General features: G+C 38.9%; 1 protein-coding gene across 3 annotated transcripts in view; it reads left to right on the top strand.

The window, feature by feature from the left end:
- Positions 1-22,043, top strand: part of NGF (nerve growth factor) — a 152,924-nt gene that overhangs the window by 83,063 nt on the left and 47,818 nt on the right. Inside the window, exons 1-2 of one of the 3 annotated variants that reach the window (XM_081949398.1) lie at positions 11,731-12,108; positions 12,749-12,807. The exons of 1 other annotated variant lie outside the window; for it this stretch is intronic. In XM_081949398.1, coding sequence (XP_081805524.1) covers positions 12,802-12,807 — 6 coding nt within the window. In that variant the 5' untranslated portion in view covers positions 11,731-12,108; positions 12,749-12,801. Of the gene's footprint in view, positions 1-11,730; positions 12,109-12,748; positions 12,808-22,043 lie in introns of those variants that run through there. One more of the 3 variants, XM_081949400.1, reaches the window with a different exon arrangement.

Below are 22,043 nucleotides of genomic sequence, written 5' to 3'. Positions count from 1 at the left end.
CAGGGAAAAACAGGTTCCATCCTGTTAAGAATGGTGACATTTGCAAAACACCTAAAAAGAAAGTCTAATAATCAATAAGAATTATCAATTATCAGGAGAATTATCAGGAACCTTCCTGAAGCTAGGATTGGAGCTGCTGGAGAGAAGGAGGGGGTGAGTCACAAGACAAAGACACTGAGGTGGGGGCCCTTAAACTCTGTATCATTTGAACCTTCCTGAAGCTAGGATTGGAGCTGCTGGAGAGAAGGAGGGGGTAAGTCACAAGACAAAGACACTGAGGTGGGGGCCCTTAAACTCCATATCATTTGAACCTTCCTGAAGCTAGGATTGGAGCTGCTGGAGAGAAGGAGGGGATGAGTCACAAGACAAAGACACTGAGGTGGGGGCCCTTAAACTCCGTATCATTTGAACCTTCCTGAAGCTAGGATTGGAGCTGCTGGAGAGAAGGAGGGGGTGAGTCACAAGACAAAGACACTGAGGTGGGGGCCCTTAAACTCCGTATCATTTGAACCTTCCTGAAGCTAGGATTGGAGCTGCTGGAGAGAAGGAGGGGGTGAGTCACAAGACAAAGACACTGAGGTGGGGGCCCTTAAACTCCATATCATTTGAACCTTCCTGAAGCTAGGATTGGAGCTGCTGGAGAGAAGGAGGGGGTGAGTCACAAGACAAAGACACTGAGGTGGGGGCCCTTAAACTCCATATCATTTGAACCTTCCTGAAGCTAGGATTGGAGCTGCTGGAGAGAAGGAGGGGGTGAGTCACAAGACAAAGACACTGAGGTGGGGGCCCTTAAACTCCATATCATTTGAACCTTCCTGAAGCTAGGATTGGAGCTGCTGGAGAGAAGGAGGGGGTGAGTCACAAGACAAAGACACTGAGGTGGGGGCCCTTAAACTCCGTATCATTTGAACCTTCCTGAAGCTAGGATTGGAGCTGCTGGAGAGAAGGAGGGGGTGAGTCACAAGACAAAGACACTGAGGTGGGGGCCCTTAAACTCCATATCATTTGAACCTTCCTGAAGCTAGGATTGGAGCTGCTGGAGAGAAGGAGGGGGTGAGTCACAAGACAAAGACACTGAGGTGGGGGCCCTTAAACTCCATATCATTTGAACCTTCCTGAAGCTAGGATTGGAGCTGCTGGAGAGAAGGAGGGGGTGAGTCACAAGACAAAGACACTGAGGTGGGGGCCCTTAAACTCCGTATCATTTGAACCTTCCTGAAGCTAGGATTGGAGCTGCTGGAGAGAAGGAGGGGGTGAGTCACAAGACAAAGACACTGAGGTGGGGGCCCTTAAACTCCGTATCATTTGAACCTTCTTGAAGCTAGGATTGGAGCTGCTGGAGAGAAGGAGGGGGTGAGTCACAAGACAAAGACACTGAGGTGGGGGCCCGCGCCTAACGGCGCGCGAATCATATATCTATAAACCAAAATAGCAATAATACATTCTGGATTAGTGTGTTTGAGATTGTGATTTTATTTATTTCAAAATGACTGGCTTAGTTCAATGTAATAGCTGTTTTGCACCTGTCTTTCGCAGTACTCTTTTCAAATTTGGATACTGTCCCCTTTGTAAACAAATTACGAGTCTACATAGGCAGATTACCTATCTAGAATCTGTAATCTGTGCTCTCCAAGCAGAAACTAGGTGTCTACGTCAGCCATTCCACTCTATGGTGAAGCCACACTATCAGCCCCCTCTACCACAAAGATCTTGCAGGAGAAGAGCTGTCTGGACAACTGTGGGATCTGGCAGGTTGAGAGCTATGAACCATAAACCCAAAGCTTTTGCTGTGACCCAGCAAAACAGATATAGTGCCCTTGCTGACCTTAATGGGGACACTAAAGAGATAGGTCAAGGCAGTTGTGATAATGATGACTCAAATAAGCAGGGGATCGTGGTCCAAAACGAAGAACTTTCTTCGGAAAGGCGAAAAGGGGAACCAGGTATCACACATCAGTCGCAGAAGAAGATCAAGGTATGTAAAAAGAGAAGTCACCTTCTGGTTGGTGATTCAATCGTAAGAGATGTTAATTTAGGAGAGGATACGGAGGTTTTAAAAGAGGTCAGGTGTCTGCCAGGTGCTACTGCCAGCAGAGACAAGAGGCGTATTCTTAAGATATTCAAGAATGCAAGTAAGGACTGTGACGTTGATGCTATTATACATCTTGGCACTAATGATCTATCCCAGAAAGATGTACTTTCTGTGCAGAATGATTTCCAGAACTTGGGGTATGAACTTAATAGTATAGGTTGTAGGCTTATCTTTTCAGAGGTTTTACCTGTATATAAGGAACAAAAAGGGAAGGGCCAGCGTGTAGCAGAGTTTAATGTTTGGCTAAAGGAGTGGTGTAAAAGGGAAGGCTTTGGTTTTATTAGTCATGAAGCCTGTAGCTGGTCCAATGAAAAACTGTACAAAAGAGATGGGTTGCACCCATCCAAGAAAGGAACTGAGTTACTTGGCATTAAATTCACAGATTTTCTTGATAAACATTTAAACTGAAGAGCGGGGACAGAGAATTAATAGATACAGAACATCTCTGTCCCCAGCAAACTAAAATTCATAGGGTTATAAATGCATGTAACATAGATGTGTGTGTGGGTAAGATTATCACTCCTGCTGTCAAGCAAAACCAAGCATGTAATAGTGATTGTCATACCATGTGCATGAATCACACAAGTGGCAAGAAAATAGGGGCAGTCAGGAATAATACAGGTTATGTAGACAGTAAACACAAGGTCAATCAAAATGGACTCAAATGTCTATATACCAATGCACAGAGTATGAGGAATAAACAGGGAGAATTAGAAATTCAAGTAAAAGAGGGCAGATATGATATTATTGCCATTACAGAAACTTGGTGGGATGAAACTGACAAATGGAACATACAGCTAGAAGGATTTAAATTATTTAAAAGAAATAGACCAAATAAAAGAGGAGGTGGAGTTGCACTATATATAAGAAATAACTACGTCTCTACAGAAATAGAGCACAACAATAATGAGAACTATCTTGAATGCATTTGGGTCAATATTAAAGGTTGTGGGGGAAATGACATTGCCATAGGTCTATACTACAGGCCACCCAACCAAGCAGAGGAAGAAGATGAACTTTTTGCTAGTCAGCTAACTAAGGTATGTAGGAAGCACACCACAATAGTAATGGGAGATTTTAACTACCCTGACATCAACTGGGAAACAAACTCTGCACCAAGTGGAAGATCCAACAGGTTCCTAACAAACCTAGCAGACAACTTTGTTTTCCAAAAAGTAGAGAAGGAAACAAGGGGGTCAGCCATACTGGACTTAATTCTCACTAACAGAGAGGAAATGATAGAAGGTGTTGAAGCCATAGGAACCCTGGGGGCAAGTGACCATGCAATATTGGAATTCAACATTATCCAAACACAAGTAGTAAAACAAAGTCAAACTAGAGTCTTGGACTTTAAGAAAGCTAATTTCAATAAACTTAGAGAGAGCTTGGGAAAAATTCCATGGATGAGAATCCTCGAGGGGAAAACAACTCAAGAAGCTTGGGAAATTTTGAAAAATGAGATTAGAAAAGCCCAGTCTAACACAATACCAATGAAGAAGAAAAACAACAGCTCCCAAAAGAAACCAGCATGGCTGCATAAACAACTATCTGACAAACTGAAAGACAAAAAAAGTAAGTATAAAAAGTGGAAGGAGGGGAACATAACTAAGGCAGAATATCAGCAAATAGCCCGAGCCTGTAAAGATGAAGTGAGGAAAGCTAAGGCTCACAATGAAGAAAGGCTTGCCACAAAAGTAAAAATTAACAAAAAAAGCTTCTTCCAACATGTTAAAAACAAGAAAAAAGTTAAGGGAACAATTGGTCCATTGCTAGGAGAAAGTGGCAAGAAGGTGACAAGCAACAGGGAGAAAGCAGAACTATTTAACTCATGTTTTGCATCTGTCTTTACACAAAGGGATAAAACAGTCCAACCTATCAAAAGCAGCACCACAAAATTAGGAACACAAATTGAAATAGGGAAGAAAATGGTAAGTGAGCACCTGTCTACCCTAGACGAGTTCAAATCACCAGGACCGGATGGATTACACCCCAGAGTTCTGAAGGAACTAGCAGACGAGATCTCAGAACCACTGAATTATATCTTTCAGAGATCCTGGAACACCGGGGAACTACCAGAGGACTGGAAAAGAGCTGATGTGGTTCCCATCTTCAAAAAAGGGAAAAAATTAGATCCAGGAAACTACAGACCTATCAGCCTAACCTCAATACCAGGAAAGATTCTGGAAAAAATAATCAAGCAACGAATTTGCGAACACCTAGAAGCAAACAAAGTAATAGCCAAAAGCCAACATGGATTTGTCAAAAACAGATCATGCCAGACTAATCTTATTGCATTCTTTGATAATGTGACAAAATTAGTGGACCAGAGGAATGCCGTTGATATAGTTTACTTGGATTTCAGTAAGGCTTTTGATAAGGTAGACCATAACCTACTACTAGATAAAGTAGAAGAATGTGGGTTAGACAGCATCACCACCAGATGGATTGGTAACTGGCTGACCAACCGCACTCAACGTGTAGTTCTCAATGGAACTGCATCTACATGGAGGGAAGTATGCAGTGGAGTACCCCAAGGCTCTGTTTTAGGCCCAGTACTCTTCAACATCTTCATCAATGATTTGGATGAGGGAATAAATGGGGAACTCATCAAATTTGCAGATGATACCAAACTGGCAGGAATAGCCAACACTCCAGAAGATAGGCTTAAGATACAGAAGGATCTTGACAAACTTGAACATTGGGCACTATCTAATAAAATGAAATTCAATGGTGAAAAGAGTAAGGTTCTACATTTAGGCAACAAAAACGGAATGCACAGGTACAGTATAGGTGATACCTTACTCAGTAGTAGTAACTGTGAAAGGGATCTTGGAGTCCTAGTGGACAACCATTTAAATATGAGCCAGCAGTGTGCAGCAGCTGCCAAAAAAGCCAACACAGTTCTAGGCTGCATCAACAGAGGGATAGAATCAAGATCACGTGAAGTGTTAATACCACTTTATAATGCCTTGGTAAGGCCACACTTGGAATACTGCATTCAGTTCTGGTCGTCACGATGCAAAAAAGATGTGGAGACTCTAGAAAGAGTGCAGAGAAGAGCAACAAAGATGATTAGGGGACTGGAGACTAAAACATATGAAGAACGGTTGCAGGAACTGGGTATGTTTAGCTTAAGAGAAAGAAGGACTAGGGGAGACATGATAGCATTATTCCAATATCTCAGAGGTTGCCACAAAGAAGAGGGAGTCAAACTATTCTCCAAAGCACCTGAGGGTAGAACAAGAAGCAATGGGTGGAAACTAATCAAGGAGAGAAGCAACTTAGAAATGAGGAGAAATTTCCTGACAGTGAGAACAATTAATCAGTGGAACAGCTTGCCTCCAGAAGTTGTGAATGCCCCAACACTGGAAGTCTTTAAGAAGATGTTGGATAGCTATTTGTCTGAAACGGTATAGGGTTTCCTGCCTAGGCAGGGGGTTGGACTAGAAGACCTCCAAGGTCCCTTCCAACTCTACTATTGTATTGTATAAATCTTATCTCAATTAAACAGATCCTTTAAATTATTAAAAACCATAATGCAACATGACATAAACAGTTTTCTAAGTTCCAATCTGGAAATGCAGAGCCTAGCATAAAGGAACCAAAAGCCTCTGAGTGTTATTCTGCAATGCCACTCACTTTTTCTAATAGTTTTTAGTGGTGCCTTCTTCAAAGGTGGCAGAGGCTTCACAGCAGTGGGATTTAAAAAATTTTACTACTGGTTCTGGGGCATTACTTGGTGGACGTGGTGTTACTTGGTGGGCATGGCTTGGTGGCCATGGCCAGGGAAGGATACTGTAAAATTCCCATTCCCTCCCTAATTCAGGGGAAGGTTACTGCAAAATCCCCATTCCCTCCCAATCAGCCGGGACTCAGGAAGCAGAGAATAGATGGAGGCAGGGCCAGTCAGAGGTGATATTTACCAGTTCTCCAAACTACTCAAAATTTCTGCTACCGGTTCCCCAGAACTGGTCAGAATCTGCTGAATACCACCGCTGCTTCACAGGGTTTGCCAACAAGTTGTGTCAGCAGTCACAGCTTTTAGGTTCCTTGGTTAGCTATCACAGTGGCATAGGGTTTCTTTCACATCATCCTTGTAACAATTGTGTGGTTGATCTCAAGGTCACCAGATTCCATCAACTGACAAGGCATATGGTGGTCATCTATTCTGATGATGCATCCCACTCACCTTATCTTGACCCTGATAACCAGGGACTCAATGCTGGTGGACTCTACCCACTCTGAGACCTCCAGGTTGGAGACATAATCTTGCTTGAAATTTCTCCAGTTGTTTGATGTATCTTTGGTGCAAAGTTCAGGACTCACTTCCATTTAGGAGAGAAGGATAACCATAGCTCTGAAGATTTTCAGTTTTCTGAAGATATGGATGTTGTATTGACCCAGCACTCTAGTACTCAGCTGCCTCAGGACCTGGCTGGACTTGCTGATTCTCAAGTCGACTTTTTGGTCCAAAGACTCCTCATTTCCCAAGTATATGAACTTGTCAAATTTGTCAGCTGGGTGTCATCGGTGAATTTTCATTCTATAGGCTTGGTATTTGGCATGGGATGGTAAAGTACTTTAGTCTCATTCAGAATGTCAGGCTGAAGAGCACAACAGCATCTGAGAATTGTTTCATTACCAACTATAGATCACTGTCTTTGTGTGCCAGGAGTGAATAATCATCAGCAAAAAGGGTTTTTTGAATGATTGTATGGAAGTACTTTCTCCATGCATTCAAGCAGGGATGATCAAAGAAAGAGCCACCCAATGTACATTTTCTCCTTCAGACCCTGCAGACCACATAAAAATAGATAAATTAAGAATATACAAATGGCAAATTCAGCTGACATCACTATTGTAAGACACCTATCCTGCATTTCCGGCATGCAGTGTAACTGCTTATGCTGATCGTCTTGAAAGGACAGTCCTTATGCACCCCTTTGAGGATCTTTTCCTATTAATTAAAATAACATTTTGATAACAAAATTGCTCTGCACAGAGAATAAACAGCAGAACAACATCTGTCATGATTAGCCTGCCAGAAACTTGCATAACGGAATACTAATGAGATCAGCTGAACTGGTGAATATTAAAGGAAAGTATTAGAAATATGCATTTAGGAATGTGGTCTGTATAATTTCAACACAACTGTGAAACCTGGATTATTGATCTTTGCAGGTTATACAGCCTTCCTTTTCTTCCTTGCTTCTTCCCCTCCCTTCCCTTCTTTTCCAAAAAAATAGTATTGATCTCAAAGATGCTACAATTGTATAGAATTCTTGGCTATCCCTGGATTTTAACAGCTACCTTGAAGCTTATAGCACAGGCAATGCAACTTTCAGGACTTTCATCTTTCTGCTGCTGATTTATGTCTGATTTCCCAGTGTGGTTTACATTTGAAAGAGTAATCAGTTCTGAGCTGCATCACCATAAATGACAGGCAGTAGCTAAGTGACAATCAGTTGTTGCTACCAAGGACCTATGTGGCTGCAGGCCTTTGTATGTTTGAGAACTACAATTACTGTCTATCTAGGTCAATGAATACTTTGCTTGCTAATTGTTTTGAGGTCATTCCAATTAAAAACAGCGAAAGCTGACCATTACTTCATTTCAAATATTATCTGATTTTTTTTCTCTATACATTTATGATAGTAGCACTATCAATGGAAAATATTTAACTCCAGTGCTCTTTTCTTCTATGAAGGGAAACACATTGTCCTACTAAGGCACTGGGTTCATCTATATTGTTAAACATGGCCTAAACTGGATTGTAACCCCTTATTTTAAAAAGTAAGACAGTTTTGACTACGCCAGTTAAATTGTGTGCATATTGAACTTATATGGTAGGAATTTTAATATGAGGCAGAATGAGTAAACAATACAACAATGCTTAAGGAATTATTGCTGGGCATGACAGATTGATAAAATGCAGTGTTTTAAAATGGAGGATTAGGATTAGAAAATGCAAAGATAAAAGACTAATGCAGACTAAGAATAATTTTTAAACTAAAAAAGAAAAAAGAAAAACAAGTGCAGAGAAAAAAAGAAACAATAAAAAAAGCTCTTCTGGAAGGCCAGAAATACTGGGGCAACTTGTTTGGACTTTTCTATTCTATAGAATAGAATACTTATTCTTATACCACCTAGTTGAAGCAACTATATGAACCATTCAATAAAAACCATGCAAATATGAATAAATGTGGCAAGCCAATCATAAAGAGCTGCCACATTCAAAAGTACTGTCTTGATTGCCTTATCAAAGACCAGTGGCAAGGATAAGGTATTACTATAGCACTGGGTACTGTAGAAGGACTGTCTCTGGCCTATATCTCCTTAACATCTCATAGGGAAGGTAGTAAGCATTTACTGCTTATATGCGAACACAGACTGGGCAAATTCTACCTGGAGGAAGTGGTTCAAGCATGTTTGGTTGATCTTGGAAGCCTATTGGATACCCCCCCCCCCTTAGAACTAGTAGTCCACTCAAGCTGTCAAAACATGATAGCTAAAAATATATGCAGCATTCACATAAGGATTAGCAATTAATGAGCTGGAATGGGAGACTTTTATATCTTCTACAATAAAAACAGAAAAGGTTTACAAAAGCTTAAAGTCCAACATTATCATATATGGAAGTGAATGTGGTGAGAAGTGTATTAGTCTCGGAGGTGGTGCGAGCCAGTGTGATGTAGTGGTTAAAGGCATTAGGTAGAAACTGGGAGATTATGCACTGGATGACTTTGGGCCAATCACATTCTCTCAACCCTAGGAAGAAGCTGGCAAACCTCTTTTGATAATGTTGCCAAGATAATTGCATGATGATGGAATTGTTCCCAGCTACTGATAGCACAGCCCACTCCATTCCTACTAGGGTTTGGGGGAGACTATTAAATGCTCTGATGAAAAGTATTAGGATTATTATGATGAAAAGTATTATGTCTACCACATTCCTTAGTTAACTAAATTGATTTGTTATCAAAAAAAGGAAACCAGTTGGCTTTGGCATGTCCTGACAAGTAATATTTTCCCCTGCTTGATTACAAACCCAATTGCTTAATAATGCATTCCAAAGTTGTGCGTGAAACAATGTATAATCATATTGTAACTTTACAGTTGTGTATTGTTGGTGGAGAAAACATACAAGTGAGATGTAGGAAAGTAGGAACAGGAATCAATAGAAAATAAAGCTTAAATTCGTAATTACTGTGTATAATATTATCATCGGCACTAATAAAAGCTCCTCTCATATCAGGGAGAAAAGGAAGGAAATCCCACCTAGTTCAATTTACTGTTTGGTAAGAAGATACATGCTGAACCCTAAATTATCTTTTGTAGTCTGGTTAATAATTATAGTCCATATCTCAAAATTCTGCCCTCTGCTGGATGGAATCAGAAATATTAAATTATATTATGAATATTTGTGATTGGGAGCTGAGGGCTGTCTGCTCTAAAGCAAGAGGGCTCACAATCTATTTTGTTCTAGTCAAGATTTCCTTATAAACCGTTTCTTCTGTTTTCACATCTAATACCTATTTATTTATTCTCAGCTGTTTTTTCCCGTTACTTGTATTATGGATCATTTCCACAAGATTTCAACATTATCCTTCTATTTTTCTCTATAGTTGTCATAAAAGAAATTAGTGGAAGAAAATATTTTGGAGATGTAATCTATGAAAGGAGAGACAGCTCAGTTAATATTAAACATCTTTTGGTATAGTTGATGCAACAATAGTCACTGTGAGTGACTTGGCCAGCCATATAAATCTATTTAATATATAGGGACGTGGAGGCTCAGTAGCTAAGATGCTGAACTTGTTGATCAGAAAAGTTGGCAGCTTGGTGGTTCGAATCTCTAGCACTGCATAACAGAGTGAGCTCACGTTATTTGTCCCAGCTTCTGCCAACCTAGCAGTTCGAAAGCAAGTAAAAATGGAAGTAGAAAAATAGGAAGCACCTTTGTTGGGAAGGTAACAGCATTCTGTGCGCCTTTGGCATTTAGTCATGCTGGTCACATGACCATGGAGATGTCTTTGGACAGCACTGGCTTTTCAGCTTTGAAACAGAGATGAGCAATGCCCCCCTAGATTCAGGAACAACTAGCACATATGTGTGAGGGGAACCTTTACTTTTACCTTAATATATAAATCAAACTAAAAAAACTAACCAAAAAGCGGTCCATATTTGAGGCTCCATGCAAGAGCAATACCATTTGACAATCCAGAGAAGCCCCAATGTTGTAGACCTACTTGATGACTGTCACCACTGGCCTGGTCCTTCTCTTGTAATAATCTGGTAGCCTTGGTATTATCACAGACATGGGAGGGATTGAGATTTTCAAATAGGTCAGCCTTCCCTCATCCTGGTGCTACCAGGTGGATCAAGCAATAGCTCTGCTGGCACCCTCTTTGGAAAAACCCGCACCAGACCAAAAGAGCATCCAGTAGCCTCTATGGAATGGTAAAGGGGTGTTCTCTTTATCAGTTTTGCCGATACTTTATTATTACATGAAGGAACGGTAGCCGGCTTTGTTACTGGTATTGGATCACATGATTTGCTATTGTGAGATATATTGTGGTGTTTGAACTGGCTTTTAAAGAGTGCTCTTTGCATTCTTTGATGTAAGACTGGGATGATGATTTTCCTGAGGTCAGCATTTCCTTTCTTTACTGTCCCCCCAATCCCCCTTTTCCTCCAAGAATGGGTACATATATCAGGTTAATGCAGGGGTGTCCAAACTTGGGAACTTTAAGACTTGTGGACTTCAACTCCCAGAATTCCCCAGCCAGCCATGCTGGCTGGGGAATTCTGGGAGTTGAAGTCCACAAGTCTTAAAGTTCCCAAGTTTGGACACTCCTGGGTTAATGTCTATGGAGATTCTCAGTCATCCAGGTCCTGGTTGACCACATATCAGCTTAATGTTTCGTGTATTTCCTGAAGTCAGTTTTGCTCTTTTGGATGCCACAAGCTTTTCACATAATATACTAGCGAACATTGGTTTGATTCGAACAGCACGCTAAGCTAAGCTACAGAGTAGCAAATCATATCGGGGCTCGCTGCAGTGTCTAAACGTGTCTCTACCATTTTGACCGCAAGACTGTAAGATTGTTACCCATCGGAAAACCGGTTCTGAAGTTATGAGTAAGAATACCGGACCACGTCGAAACTCCATTCAGCTGGAACTCGGCTCATTTCCAAAAGCGCTTTTCTCCCTCGATTTGATTTAGTCGGTTTGCCGAGTCGTTTCTTCCCATTTTAAGTCTCTACTGCCGAGTCTTTTCTTTTCGCCTAATCGCCACTTTTTTTTTTAAACCAACCAAATTCCCTGCTACTCGAGACCGGCGTCCTTCGACGGGACTCCCGTTTTATTAAAGCCCGTAGTTCATAACTGGAGGGTTCGGCGTTTCGTGAGGCGCCACTTGGAATCCTAAGCGGTCCCTTGAATCGGACGTGACCGAGGGGAGTCAAACTTCGGACTCTCCTCCGGTGCAGACTTGAACTGCTCTTCACATCAGGCCAATGCCAAAGACCCGCCCGCTGGCCGGCTGGGGATGGCAGGGGGCGGGGGGTTCTCCTGGGGTCCAGCCTCCTCCCGCGCTCAGAAATTGGAAGGCTCCGGAGCCGTGGCTCACATTTCCACTAATCCTCCTCAGGAGACGGGATTTGAGCGCGTGCCTCAGAAACGAAGCAAAAGGAGCCCCGCCGAGCAGCGGGAAGAAGCTTTTTCCTCAGGAGTCAGACCAGCTCCCCGTCGGGGGCCTTTCCGTTTGGCGCCCGGCCGAGTCCGCGCAGCTCCCCGGACGGGCGTTTTTATGGCGCTAGGACCCAGGCAGAGCGGAGCGAGTTCCGAATGAGGCTGCGGCGGCCGTGTGAAAGTGAATGGCTGGGGCGCGTCGGGAAAGTGGGCACGGAGCAAGGCGCGTTCGGATCCCCGGCGGGCTGGGCAAGGGCGCGTCCAGCAGCAACAGCAGCCCCTAGGGGGTCTCTCTCCACCTGCCCGCGGCCGCAGCGCTGAGGTAAGTGAGCCCGCAGGCGTGGCGAGGGAGAAAATCTGCCGCCCTAGCGGGAGTAGCGGACTCCGGGATTTCTTTCCTAGGCTCCAAGAGCTGGGGGGAAAAAACCTTAGTGGGCCACTAGCCAACTCTGAACCTGCCACTTCTTCAAGCGGCCAGTTCCGTTGGCTGCTGCCGCTGGTTATACCCAACATTTTGCGGGAAGATCTTGGGTCTGCTGACTTTGCCGGCAGGAGTCCATCTCCAGGAAGACATCTGGACGTAGACTCGGATAAGCAGCTCTTGTCCCTTTAGGGGCTGTACTTTGTTTTCAATGGGAGCAAGCTCTCCCCTCTCCCCCCCCCCGGCCCCCTCCAAAGTCCTTTTTACTTTTTAATCACCAGACAAGACACTAGTCGAGTTGCATTTCTGCAGTCAGGTTCTCCCCCTTACGCCCCCCACCCCACCCCAAAACTCTCCGCCGTCTGCCTAGCGAAGGGATGGAAAGTGAGGGCGCTGCTCACTGTTTCTTGTTTGATGATCAAGCTGTATTTTTAGAAGAGAAACGCCAGACAGGGAGGAAAGAGGTGCGATCCGTTGAGAGAAGTTTCTCTGTTTCTGTAGCCTGTCGGAAGTTTATGGGTTTTTTCCTCCCCTCCCAAAGGATGCATAAAATGAAGGACAAGAACATCCACTGGAAAAGAGGAGAGCCACCATATGAAGGTCTGTAGGAGATCACTGGGAGCTGAGCATGGCTATTGACAATAACAGGGATCCACTGAAATTATGCCAGAGGGTGGAAAGGCTACAGGATGGTGTAGAAATGAAACAGTACTGTTTCTGGTGCCCTTTCAGAGTAAATTTTGATGCTGAAAGTGGCTTAGAAGTTTCATAAATAATTACCTGGGAGGGGAATGTTGATCATAAACCTTACAGCTATTTCCTACTGTTGATCATTATCAGTGTGTGATATCAGTATTTTCGTCAATTAGTGAACAAATTAATATAAAGCACACATACATGTAATATTATGAATAAGACAAGAAGATTACATATTTTGCTATCATTTTAAAACCAACAATAAGAACAGCAGTATAAATTACTGCTGTTCAGAGCTGTGACCCATTCCATGGCATCTAAAGATCCACTCTGCTTTATTTTTTTTACTGTAACTCACTTTTGTGGTTTATATTGACTAAATCCTGGGCCATGTCAGTAGCTATTCTCATTTCCTATTATTCCCTATGGATTTTTGGATTTTTTTAAAAAAAATGTTTCAAGTGGACATCCTGTTTCCTTGCCCAGTCTGAAATTTGCAAAGATAATAGTTGAATGCTTGCTTACCAGCCTGTTTTTTCCAAACTCACTGCTTGGAAAGTTGAAAACTATATTAGTTAAGCTAATCATGTAGTCTAACATCTTAGTCCAACTGAGAACATAACTACACTTGAACTCCTGGTTGTTAAAATGCACTAAGATTGCTTTTCTTTTGTGGATAACTTAAAGTTGCTATGTTATTACGATGTTTCCAGTGTAGGCATAACCTAATATAACACTAATATACATTATAATAAACGTCTATGGCTTTATGAAGCTTTCGTATATGGTTTAAATGAGAATGAGAATCATATCATTAGGGTCCATAGAACCCTTCTTGAAAAAGAGCTGACAAGTCTTATCTCATTCTCATGACAGAGGGATGATAATGAGCAAAAGGCAAGTTATTTGGATCTGGTCTTAATGTTAGATGTCTAAATCATTGCTAAAAGATCTGGGGAACATCTGGAAACATTGTTGAGCATTACAGTCCTTTTCAAAGGACTATAATAATTGTTCAAAACCTGAAAAATGCAGAGAACTTGCCCTAAAGGGACAGCACAAATGTTGGTGCTTCTACTATGTTGTGCTTTCACCAAGTTATTATACGACTACAAGTAGCAACTCTAACTTGAAAAAAGCCATTCATTTTATTTGCTTTAATCTCTTAGACAGTATAGCTTCTGTATGAACAGAAAATGCATGATTACATTGTTACTGAAAATGCATGATTACATTGTTACCGAAATTAAACTCATATGTGGATCTGAATGCATATTAGTACTATTGTTTAGATTTCACTTGAAATTAAGTATATTTAAAGATTGTCTTCTGAGTCTAATATACACTTTTACAAGTCCTAGAAAAGAGGTGCATTTGTTACAACTAAATCATTTAATTTTGTTGCCTTGTGGCCATATTGTAATCACTAAACATTTTTGTTTAGCAATCAAAAGCTTACATGCATAGAAAGAATGAAAAACAGCCTTGATCATATAATGTTAGACCAATCTTGGGAAACATAACCTTCCCATATCATGTTTTCTTTTTTTAAAAAAAAACATAAAAGTAATGTCCTTGTCTACTTTGTTGTTAAAGCAATGGTGACCTCTACTGGAAATCTCCACCTAACCCGGTAAATGCCCTCTGTAGTAAGGTGATGAGTATTTGTGAAACAATTCATACTTAACAACTTCCATTTAAAGCAGATATTAAACAAATCAATCGAATTCTAAATTATATTTAAATTAATGCATTTTATGTCTGCCAAAATGTACATGGAATCATGCTGCTAAAAAATTGAAACAAGCCAAAACTAGATTACCTCTGTAGATATGTTTTTGGTTTATGTATTGAGATGTGGCTCAGATTATATACAAGATCTAATTTTCAATTATATCTTCTACCAGGAACCCTTGTGATTCTTCATAGTAAAGAAGTAACTGTAATAATAAAACAAAGTATCAGGGGAAAGACTCTTTTCATGTGAATATCTCATTTTCTAGAGAAAAATATTTTAATTTTTATTATGCATTAAAAATTGAAATTTGTGTTCTAGAATTAATTCACTGGTAGAAGCAGGGGAATACCCACGCTTTGTGCTGGGAGACTAACAAAGTATATATGCAGTGGAGTTCAGGAAATTAAAAGAAAATGAGAATGTTTCCCCCAAACACCATATGACTGTCCATTAATGTTGCTTGCTTGCTAAATTTATTTGTATTTTAGTTTTAATTTCCTGAACAAGTAAAACTTAATTAGAAATAGACAACATATAAGATTGTACATGATGGTCAATGGAAACAAGAAATAGCCAAATATCATGAATTTTAGCAATATTAGTAAACTAGAGATTGATAAACTCTGTTGATCCAATTAGATTTTATCTGCCAAGGAAAGAACTATTTGTTGGTTCAGAATAGAGAGTTACATCTGCTAAAAACTGCTGTTCTTGGAACATAAGCGAGCTATTTGTTAATAGAAAATAATCAAATTGTTCTGTGATACTTAATATTAAGCTAAGAAAAATACTCTAAAAATGTGTTTAAATTATAGCTTTTACAATGTATAAATGTTCTTTCAGAACTAATTGGGAGAAAAGTGGGGGGATGTAAAAGGAAGTCTGCCATTTCAGTCAATTTCAATGTAGTGACTATTGAGTTGGATGTACCACTAGTTCATCTGTCTGATATTATCTTTCTGGCATTTCTTGTCTGTGTAACCAGGTGTCTTTTTGGCCCTCTGACAGTGGCATATGTGGCATTCAGTTGGAACCAAAGGCAGCATAATTTCCTCTCTATCTAAGACTGTGGAGAAATGCTTTAGTCTGTCACTTCCAAAAGAATGGTTAAACTTGATTGTTAAGATTCTAAAATCTGACATCCCTCCTTCTTAACTCATGCTGTCAGTGTATTATATTCAGTATGGCATGATCAGTATGTACTATGGCTGTGTTCCTTATCTTTAAAGGTCCTTTTAAATAAGGATGGGGAAAGTACTTCTTGCTTTAATGCAAAGATATCCCGTGTGTACTTCCCAATCTGATACATTGACAAGGAAGCAGATATGCTTTGATATGTCTCTATGTTTTGAAGTTTGTGGTGCAGTTTGCCATTCAAAAACTGTATACGATGATCAATGCATCACATTTGTTTTGTATTCAAATCCCAGTAATTTAGCAGAATCTTCCTACAGGTATTAATGAATGGTATCAAGCTGTGGAATTAGTTACTCCTGGCATTTTATCTCCTACAATTTATCTTGGAAAATTTCATTTTTCTCATTATTTTTTCCTTACATTCAGAATTAGACGAATAGGATTATATATTTATATTTCTTATATATCTATATCAACATAAAACTGTAAGATATAATTAAATTATATCATTTTCATATATTTGAAATGTCATAATATTAAGGAGTTACTAGACAATCTGTGATTTGCAGGATCATTGTTTCATAGATATTTCCTTATCTAAATAGAAACAGAATGACCGGTGGGAATGGGAGCAAGTTCCAAGTTCCTGCTGGCTTCACCATAGCTGACTGTTCTCCAGTAGCCAATGGTAGGACTGGTCTACCTAGCCTCTGGAGTGCTAAGGTGGAACCGGTGTACAGAACCTCTGACTGGCAGTGCTACAGCATTGAAATGATCACCAATTTGCCAAATTTAATCCGTCCGGAGTCACGAGTCCAGATGTTGGAGACATTATGTTAAGTTAGCCGTAGTTTAAAAAGTACTGCCTTACGATACAGCCAGTTAAAGTTTACAGACATAAGAGCTTTAGTATTGTATAGACTGACTACTTTGACTACATCATTCTTATAGCCCCAAATCAGAAAATTCAGTTGATTTTTTTTAAAGTATACAACTTTCTGAATATATTCTCTTACTTATACATTTTTCATTTTATTACTATAGGTTTTTTCTGATTTTAAAAATATGATGAATTTGTATAAATAGCTAATTCATTTCTCACTGAATGATTTGCAGCTGTACTTGGTATATTTTAGCATTAACCACATAGAAGATTAATTTCCTTTTCTCCGGAGAATGAAACATAGGATAGAGACTGTGCATTATGCTTTATTGTGAACAGAGATACATTAGACAGAGTTACAATTTACAACTTTTGTGTCTGTAAATGAATAAAGGCATAAACAATCTGGAATTATTTTAGTTGAATTAGACAACATTAACAAGTGGAAGCTAAATATATATTTCTTTCTAACTGAAATGCAATGTGAACTATCTAAACATTAGTTTGAGAAATGTTTTACTTTTATAGCATATGTAAGAGTAAAGTCATAGGGCAAGATATGTAAGAGAGAATTTGCACATAGTTGTCAACATGTTTATTGAGACAAAAGCCACTGAATTTAGCATGGCTTTTTTTATGGTGAGTTTGGATTGCTTCTTTAAAATAGCATTAAGCATACACTTTAAGCAAATAATTAGCTTTTGTTGTCTAAAATGTATTTTGGTTGTAGAATTAACATTGTTTTATAAGAAAATTACAAAACAATTAAAGACAAGTAGCCATTTACAATACAATACAATACAATAACAGAGTTGGAAGAGACCTTGGAGGTCTTATAGTCCAACCTCCTGCCTAGGTAGGATACCATTTCAGACAAATGGCTAACCAACATCTTCTTAAAGACTTTCAGTGTTGGGGCATTCACAACTTCTGGAGACAAGCTGTTCCACTGATTAATTATTCTAACTGTCAGGAAGTTTCTCCTCAGTTCTAAGTTGCTTCTCTCCTTGATTAGTTTCCTCCCATTGCTTCTTGTTCTACCCTCAGGTTCCTTGGAAAATAGTTTGACTCCCTCTTCTTTGTGGAAACCCCTGAGATATTGGAACACTACTATCATGTCTCCCCTAGTCCTTCTTTCTATTAAACTAGACATACCCAGTTCCTGCAACCGTTCTTCATATGTTTTAGTCTCCAGTCCCCTAATCATCTTTGTTGCTCTTCTCTGCACTATTTCTAGAGTCTCCACATCTTTTCTATATCGTGGTGACCAAAACTGAATGCAGTATTCCAAGTGTGGCCTTACCAAGGCATTATAAAGTGGTATTAACACTTCAGTTGATATTGATTCTATCTCTCTGTTGATGCTAGACAGCAATTTAATTACTGGAGAAGTTCTGGTGTTTCCTTTCTTTATTGATGTTGGGTCTTTTTATGTTTAAACATTTAAATATAAAAAGCTTTTAAACATTCTCTATGCAAAAAGATGAAAAAGATAAATATAGAAAAAAAATTACAAAACTATATTTACCAAGTGTACTTAAAAAACTCTGCCCTTACATAAATGACAGTAGTGTGAGACATTTTCTCAGTAGTCCTCAAATCAAGATTTCCAGGAGTTAAGGCTTAACTGAATACAGAAAACAGAGTGGATTCATCAGATTCTTGTAAGTCTTACAAAGAATATCAAATCAAACCTTGCACATTTTTGGGTAGATTGTAAAAGCAAATACCTTGCAATTTCACTAACTTTCTGTTTCTTACCAGCTATTAATATATACTATAGTTCAAAATATTGCATACATTTAAAAAACACCAGGGACAAAATTAATATGTGAAATAGCATTTTGTCCAAAAGGTTGTCACATTAAAATAAAGAACTTATACAGTTGCATTTTGAACACCACAGTCCTAAAAATTGGGTGAAGTATAGATTTTAACTCTATGAAAATGTGCTATGACTGCTAAAAAGGTTTCCACTGACATTAGGCATTAGATGCTCTTTATTCCATGTCTTTCTCTCTGTACTCTCCAACATTTAATTTAGTGTATTTAACAACAATGTATGCTATTTATTTAAACATATTATTTTATAACAGATGCATTCAATTCTATATTACCGGTACTAAATGGAATTCTGAAGCATTCAGAGCTATCAGCTGATGTCTAGATGTTTATATGATACTTTAATAGAAGATATTGCCCCTCTACACTTTGTAGCTAATAATAATTGTGTCTAGGATGATTTACACTAAGGATCCAAAGCTCAAACAGAAGAGGTTTCTGAGGGGTGCCTGCTTATACTTTTGTAGAGTAGCTCTGTCTTTCCATCGCTAATGTTGTAGCCATTCCAGAGGCTACAATCCCAGGAAAATTCATATTGAAGTTAAGAAGATGCTTCCCTGTCTTCTTACATTGCAACTTCTCAAATAACAAAAATGGCTATCTAATTCTTTTATTTGATTTGATTTATGAATTTGATTTATACTCTACATTTGACTCCAAAGTTCTCCAAAAGAATAACTGAATTGCTCTTTTCAAGTTTGAATTCTTCCTTCATGTCAATTTTGTTTTGTGTTTCATGATAACACCAGAAAAATATGTGCATGGTTAACCCTAACCCTACATACATACATACATACATACATACATACATACATACATACATACACACACACACACACACACACATATGCATACACATGCATACACACAGATACATATACATACATACACACACACACACACACACACATACATACATACATATCAGGACTCTCAAACCTTAATGTCTAATGCAAGAGATTAAGCCTCTCATGAGTAGTTTAAATTGTAGAGCACTTTGTATTATTTTTATATAGAGTGTACTGTATGACTTTTATGTTTTTAAACTAGATGAAACTCAACTGGAATCAGTAAGGCTACATCAGTATTACTGAAAACGTGGCTGCATTATAAATTTACTCAGGGAGTTGAAAGTCCACTTAGTTCAGTTTCCATTCCTGAAAAGTATCATTCAGCTCCTGTTTAAATAGATCCACAGATAAAAGGTACCCTTGCACCTCTGACTACCCAGCTCTATTGTGAACTGCATGTGTTATTAGGACATTTCTTTGAAAGTTTAATTTAAACCTGTCTTCTCATACTTTAAGTGGATTTGATTGATTGGCAGAGAAGTCTTTATTTTTCTTTTGGGAGAAAACTGCTTTCATGCCTTGCTTTAATCTATTCTAAACTTGTGCAGTCCCCCTCTGTTGTCTATAAAACTTATTTTATGACTACTGTCAGTTTTTGTTACTCTTCTGTGAACTCATTCACTATATCTACAGTCTTCTCCAAGCTGTATTGGGCTATGACATCCATCATGGCCAAATGTTGGTCTATATGTTTCTTAAACTCTCTTAATCAGATATAAAATTATGTCTGTGATATTCCTTGAATGTACTTTTTTGAGATTTATTATGATATGGTTTTCAAAATGGAGCTCAAAATGTAGTTAAAATATGAAATTATTTAAAAGCACTTTCATTCCAAAGGCCATCGTAACAACACTTGTGAAAAGTCCAGGCTTCTTGGAAGTGTAGTTCAACATGTATGGAGGTCAACAGATTGAAGGAGGCCATCTGACATCTTTTAAACTTAATTTAAATGGTTTATGTTAAAATTCTTACCAAATGAAGATAAACATTGTAGGCAATAAAAACTGTAAACTACTTTAAATAATGTATAAATGTTGGTAGCAAATGATATTTGAAAATCTAGCAAAACTATATCCTTGAATTGCTCTGTTTTTCCATCTCCAATGTTCATTTTAACAAACTTCTTTATGAAGAAAGAAATATCTGCATCCCAGGACACATTCTTTCTTCTCTGTCCAAAAATTCTGACTTTATGGTATTACTGGATTTATAGGAAGAGGGGCCCTTTGGCAAGTGGCCATATCAAATTCCACATGATTACTCTTTCCAGATTATTCAACGAAACCTGGAAAGGATAAAATGCATTGTAAGAATATATTCGGATTAAATTGCTAGAACAGTGGACAATCACAGCCCACATTCTGTTTACTGACTTGCTTTACGTGGTATCCAATTTTCCAAACCATAGTTGTATTAACATGAATTTAAAGGAGTTTATTTTAAAACAGCAAATTATCTACACAATTGCTTAATAAAGTTCAATGTACTTAAAAATAAATATTTTTAAATGTCAGTGGGTACCTTGAAAGGTAAAATATGATTATGATGTATTCCAGAATTATTTACCTTGCCTAAAATGTGTTTCATTACTGATAATTTATTCAAAGTTTGTGTAATGCAATTAAGACAGAATTTTGTCTTCAACATATGTAAACCATCCTGTTCTATTAAAATTAAGCTCATATATTTAGGGAGTAATTCTTTGGAAGCCAAATTGAATAATCTCTCCTGTGATCAAGCTTTGCTATATGCTATTGTTGAAGGCTGTTTAAAACATAGACAATTGTTGGTGTATGTTGCGTAATTGTTTTTCATAATTAATATTTCCTTCCAAAATGGTGTAAATAATTTAGGCCAGTAATGCTGTATAAATAGTCAAGATATTTACTGGTAGAACTTATTTGATTATGAATATGGGATATAAATAAAAAAGTAATTAAACAATCAAACAAATGACAGTATATCCCAAACTAGTGCTGCAAAACTCTGTAGTTCTCATTGGGGTGAAATAACTCAGATTAAATCCTAGCAAATCAGAGCTGCTCTTTGGCTTCTGTAATTCCTATGGTAAGCGTCACTATCCTGATAAAGACAATGGCTTGTGAGTTTCAGGACACCTGATCTCTTTGCTCCTGCCAACAGCAGAAGGAAGCAAGGGTAGGGAAGGTTCATCCAGGTTTAGTTGGTGTGCTATTTGGACCAGAATTTCTTAACAATGGAATCTCACACTTTCGTCACAAGTAGATTGAATTTCTGTAGGATAGGTTGAGGACTGAGTTGGGAATGAACTCAAAGCTGCAGCTCATACAGAATGTGGCAACCAGTCTAATGAGAGTATCTGACCAATGTAGACTAATCCTAATCCTTGAGACACTGCATTTCTAATCACTGTGCCTCCAGGCCTGCTGAAATGTTTTGGCTTATTGCCTTTAAAGCCCTGTGAAGCATAGTTCTGAGAAATATCAGGCAATATCTTGTCAAGAAAACAAAATTACCCATTCAATCCAGAGATCTAGATCTGTCAGACGTACCCTGCCTTGTGGCGTTCAAAGGACTACAAAGAACCACCAACAAATCTCATTTGTCATGTCCTTCAGCCATTGAAACCATAGATTCTGGCAGCCCAACCCTGCTTGTTTATAATAAGAAAGATAAGAACAATTTTGCTAAAACACTCTTTCAGTCC

Source organism: Natrix helvetica (genome assembly GCF_964273705.1).
Source record: "Natrix helvetica genome assembly, chromosome: 3".
NCBI classification, from domain to species: Eukaryota; Metazoa; Chordata; class Lepidosauria; order Squamata; family Natricidae; genus Natrix; species Natrix helvetica.
The sequence above is the reverse complement of the archived record's forward strand: the minus strand, read 5'-3'. Positions and strand labels throughout refer to the sequence as shown.